The following is a 5,385-nucleotide window of genomic DNA, read 5'->3' on the forward strand; positions in this document are numbered from 1 at the left end:
AGAGTCCCACGTGGCCTGCCAATGAAGCCCCAGACTTCCCCGCTCCGCCCGAAGTCAGCTCTGCCTTGTTTGCCGTCCTCGCATTTTGTATTTGAAGGACCCGCCACACTAACAAAGTTTCCACTCTGGCCTTGTTTCTAGTTGGTGAACACATTGTATCAAGTGAACACTAGGAGGTCTGAGACTAGGCAGCATTGTGAATCTTGGGGAAACAAACGCTTCCTACTGTTAGAAAAGGGGACTTATTCTGGCGCCCAAATCACGAGACCGCCGCTGTTCTTTCGTGCTTTAATGGTCGCCGCTCAAACGAAAGCACCTCGGCGGCCCGGCCGCAGCACCGCCCTCCACACACTCATCAGGCCTAGTCCCAAGGTCCCGGAGATACAAAAATAGCCCGTACAAACTCTGCTCCCGGCATATAACACTGAGTGGAGTGTCTCAGTACTCACTACCGAGCACAAAGCATCTGAGGAAAAATACAACACAGGTTTAACTTCTGCAGTATTTTTTTTATATAAAACACTAGTAAAATAGGTTTCTTAAAAATTAAATAGTGAAATACCACCAAATTATATACATCGTTACAGTACAAGTGAGCGAGGCGAAGTCTCCAGTCCTCAGTTTCTTGGGTGCAGGTGCTGGGGGGCAGGGCGGCCTGAGTCTCCTTCTCCCCAGGGAGCAGCCCGGTTAGGAAGAGCGGCTGACAGACGGACACACGGACGGAGGAGGAGAGCTGCAGCACCCAGCAAGACCAGTGCTCCCCACAGGCTGAGCAGGCACCCCGCTCCTCACCCCAGCTGTCCTGCTCCTGCCCCGCGCTCTGCCCCGTGGAGCCCAGACCACAGCTCGGCCAGGGCCCAGCACAGCTGGGGCTCACCCGCTGGTGCGGGGGGAGACAGGCCCAGACCCCGGCTCTCCACAACCACAACCGAGCCAGCTCTGGTCTCTCAGGGCCCCCCAGAGCCCCAGGTGGTCACAGTGGGCCCCGCGGGAGCCCCACGTGCCTAAGGGCAGGCAGCGGGCTGGGGGTGTCTGGCCAGTGACAGCAGTGCCCCGGCCCCCTGCCGTGGCTGAGCCACGACTACGTTCGGCGCCGCTTGGCAGCGCTGGGGCTGGAGGGGTTGCTGTTCGCCGTTAGGACTTTGTCGGTGACCCGGCTGCGCTTCCGCTTGTCTGCCCCTTCCTTGGACCCCAAGTCCGAAGGGTTCTTGTCTTTGCTGGACTTTTCTGTTGCTTTCCCCAAGCTTCCTGAAGACGAAAAAACTGGGAGACAAAATCATTTGGCTGAAAACAGAATATCCAGAGTTTTATTTCATCTTCTTACCAAATTCTAGAAACCTGCACCTACACAAGGCACTCTGGGCTGGGGCTGCCATGGGGCCTGCGGAGAGCTGGGTCCCTGAGGATGCGCCGCCTCGCAGCCCTGGGCCGCAGGACCCTGCCCGCCTGCCCACCGACCCTGCCTCGTGGAGCTCGGCCTGTGCCCGCTGCCTGGCAGCTGGCGCTGGACCTGAGGTCTCCGGGGCCTGCTCATAGTGTGGGCTGCCCACACCGCCACCCGAGGCTCCCACCCAAGTGGACGGAGGAGCGGACAGGACAACTCTGGCCACAAGCAGACTGGACACCCAGGCTGGGGATGGGGGTGCTGCTCGTGGGGCCTAGGGGAGGGTCTGGGGTGCCCCACTCACCATCGTCAGCCCCGTTGTGGGGGTCCACATCTTCCTTCATTTCCTCCTTCATTTCTTCTTCGATGACCACTTTTCCTGTGGGGCGACAGCTGACGTTTACCAGAACGGCGGGAGACGTGGCCCTGCCCAATGCTGCCGACGGCTCAGGCCGGGGACGGCTGTGTGTGTGGTTCTCAGCTGCCGCCAGGCCGCTTTCAAAGAGAGCCGACTGTTCTAGAACGAGCTCCTCCACTCCCCGAGGCTCCCCGGACCGCCCCTACCCAGTCCACCTGGGCCAAGAATCACCACGCCAGCGACCCTCCCCAACTCCCTGAGGCTCGTGACCTTCACCCTGACATCACCACCCTCGCCGCATCCTGCCTCCTAATCCCTGCCAGACCCCACCAGGCGGAGCCTCACCTTCTCGGACTTCATGAATGATTTCTTCAGGAAGGACAAAATTCCTCTCTGGGTTTGGGAATGGAAGAATCTCCGATTCGTGCTGATGGCAAAAACGGCGATTTTGTTATAGGAACAAAGAAAAAACCACGATTTTAGCAAGTCACCAAAAACGTGGAAGAGCCAGCTTCGCGGCACCTGACAGACGCGGAGTCACGGAGTCACAGGGGCTACGGAGGGGGGCAGGAGCGGCTGAATGACATTCTGTTCTGACGTTCTGCTCGCCGTCTGCGGGGAGCTGGGCTTTCCTAACACACCCGCAGAAGGCAAAGCTACAGCGCCAGCTGCCAGCCAGCAGGGGGCACTCCTGCCCCCCCCAGGGCAGGACGCAGCGACCATGCTGAGGAAAGGCCAGAGGCCGGGGCGCCTCTGGTCTGTCTTCGGAGCAGGAGCCCACAGGCACGGACAGTGCGCAAGGGGCAAGCCTCTGCCTGAGAAACCAGGCGAAGTCAAGAGTCGTAAGGGACACAGCGCTTAATGGAGTTCCACTTGCTCTACAGGACCCAGGGGCCCCCCAGGCCAAAAGAGACAGAGACCCTGGAGACACAGGACCCCCAGCTGAAGCGAAAGGGGAGCGGGCAGGGAGGACTAGGACTGTGAACGAGCAGACCCGCTCCTCTGTGCAGGCTGTGACCGTACTGCAGCCGGCTGCTAGCCCGCACCCATGGCCATCGGCATCTGCTGGGGTTTCAGCAGCCCCACGGCTCCCGGGCCTGTGGGTCCCCCTGCAGCAGGGGTCACGGACCTATACGGCCAAGGTCCTGCCTGACCCCACCAGCAGCCCCAGGGAAGCCCAGGGGTCTGAGCAGGGGACAGCCTGGGTGTCTTCCCTAATCCTGAACAAGGGACAGGCAGGAAGAAGCTGAGGAGAACAGGAGAAGGGCTGTCTGTCCGGGACCGAAATCCCCGAGTGCTGCCCTGCGGCTCGCCAAGGTCGTGCGGACCTGGGCTGGGTGTCCATGTCTGTCTCCCGGGCTGCAGCAGGGGCCCCCCGCCAGGACAGGAGCCCCCAGCAGTGGCTTCTGGCTCCCACTGGCCTAGAATCAGGGCCCGGGAAGTCTGGGGACCAGGTGACCCCATGACGGGATGGGTGTGGAGGCAAGGGCCCCCGGGGAGCAGCTCCCTCAGCTGACAGCTGGGCCTTGCGGCCTCGCTCCCAGGACGCCTCCTGCAGGCTGAGCATTCAGTCCCCATGGCACAGCTGCCATCTTTGTCCCCTCTCTACGATGACAAGGAGATGCAAATGACCTGCCCACAGCCCCCAGGGAGCAAGGGCAACACTGGGTCTGGACAAAGAAGGCCTCGGCTGGGAGGGCTGGTGCAGCTGGAGTCACCAGGAGGCAGAGCCTTACCTCCCCCTGTGCAAACTCCTACCCCTGTGTGTGCCTGTAACTCCCAGCCCCACACCACTCTCCAGGGGCTCTGGCCTCCTCTCCGCTCCTTGACCATCATCTCCCGCTGCCACAGGGCCTGGACCGCTGCCGCTCCTGGGCTGGGAACATCCCTGTTCCTTTGAGCCTTCCCAGTCGCCGGGTGAAGATGCCTGCCTTCCCATGAAACCGCCGCGGGGGCCTTTGAGGAGGGGACCCTTCCTGCCTGGTTCTCACAGAAGCCACAGATTCAGCTGACTCAAACTCAGATCCCATCACCTTCCTGCCTAGAGCACTGTGGGGCCTCCTGCCTACTCCCACGGGCCTCAGCAACCTGGTCATCTCCCTGCAAAGACGGTCACCGGCCACCCCACGTGAAAGAGGTTCTGCTTCGGAAGCCAGCCACCGTGACCAGGGCGGGGTTTTTAGTGAAACCACTGGAGCTCCCCGGTTTAATTCCTGCTGTCCCCTGGGATGTGCACAGGACAGAGGGACCCCAGAGGAGGAGCTGTGTCTGGGCTTGGGTGGGATCTGGCTCACCAGCGCCTGCATGTCATACATGGTGCTCAGATGGTCCCAGATGACCTTGGATGGGACCTGCCGACCAATGTTCTGGCTGAACTTGTCCCGAATACAGATCATGTGGAAGTGTCGGTTCACACCTGTGGGAAAAAGGAGTAAGCCTGTGAGGGGGCTTGGCTAGCACATAAGAGGGGAGAAGAGACGTGGGAGGCAGGGGTCAGCAGCAAAACGGTAAAGACAGGGGCAGGAGAGGGGGCGTAGCAGCTGCAGACAGGGTTCAGGAGGGGACAGGGTTGGAAGAGCACAGGCAGGTGTGGGGGGTGACGGGGTGGGGGCGGAATACTGGGGGTGGAGGGAGGCAGAAGGGGAAGACGGCGGGTAAGAAAGGGTGGACGCGCGCAGGAGGGGACAGGAGTACAGAGAGTGGGGGTACAGCAGGGGCGCAGGGTCGGCAGAGGTGGGGCTAGGCTAAGGGGACGGCGGGAGGTACAGCAGGGGCGCAGGGTCTGAGAAGTGGGGGCGCTAGGCGACGGGGCGGACAGAGGGAGGGTGCCGGAGGGGTGCCGGAGGGCGCAGGGTCGGCGGGGAGGGGTCGCCGGACGCAGAGGGAGGAGGCGGTGCAGGTGGGTGGGCGGGCGTGAGCGGCCCCGCCCCGCGCCCCCCGGCCGTTGCCCGGTCTGCCCCGCCCCCACGCGGGTCCGCGGCCTCCGCGGCGCTCCGCTCACCGACGGGCTTGTGGCCCAGCATGGCGTGGAAGAGGCACACCTCCACCTCGGGGCTCCACACCACCGTCTCCTCGGCTGGGCTGGTGGCCGCCTCCCCCGGCCCCTTGTCCCCCGGCGCGCCGCCGCCGCCCACCTCGGCCTCCCCCATGGCCCGGCCGCCCAGCGACGAGCCCCCAGCGGGAGCGGGCGCGGCCACGGCCTCCGCGCAGGCGCACTTGCCGGGCGAGCGCGCGCTCGGCGGGTTTGCTCTCGGGCTCGTGCGCGGCGCCAGCGCAGGCGCAGCTGAGGGACGGCCCCCGCGGCGCCCCCTGGCGGCCGGGCCCCGCGGCGCCGCGCGGTGGGCGCGGGCGGACTGCGGAAGCGCTCTGGCGGGGAGGTGGTGACGCCGGCGGCGCGGGGCCCGGGGCGGCCCCTCCGAGCCGTGCGCTCCAGGGGCGGGACGGCAGCCGGACTTCGCCGACTGAGGCGCTCAGGGGGAAGAGCAGGCAACTGACCACGCCCGCCGGCCTGGGCTCCCTGCGGCCTCCGCTGCCCCGGCCGGACCTCGGCGCAGCGCGCCGCACGAGTCCGCGGCGGGGGGCGGGGCCTCCTCCGGGGCGGGGCCAAGGCGGGCGGCCGGAGGAAGTCCCGCGAGGAATCGAG

The 5,385-nt window shown here is 64.5% G+C and overlaps 1 protein-coding gene across 1 annotated transcript; it reads right to left on the reverse strand.

Annotated features, from left to right (window-relative positions):
- Window positions 1–274: 274 nt before the first annotated feature.
- MRGBP (MRG domain binding protein) lies at window positions 275–4,958 on the reverse strand. Its single transcript, XM_059132875.1, has 5 exons — window positions 4,744–4,958; window positions 4,037–4,158; window positions 2,088–2,169; window positions 1,689–1,763; window positions 275–1,263 (listed from the first exon to the last, which is right to left on the reverse strand). The coding sequence occupies exons 1-5, from the start codon at window positions 4,889–4,891 to the stop codon at window positions 1,082–1,084; spliced, it is 609 nt and encodes a 202-aa protein (XP_058988858.1). The 5' UTR covers window positions 4,892–4,958; the 3' UTR covers window positions 275–1,081.
- Between the last annotated feature and the right edge of the window lie 427 nt (window positions 4,959–5,385).

Source organism: Mustela lutreola, chromosome 9 (assembly GCF_030435805.1).
Source record: "Mustela lutreola isolate mMusLut2 chromosome 9, mMusLut2.pri, whole genome shotgun sequence".
Lineage (NCBI taxonomy): Eukaryota > Metazoa > Chordata > Mammalia > Carnivora > Mustelidae > Mustela > Mustela lutreola.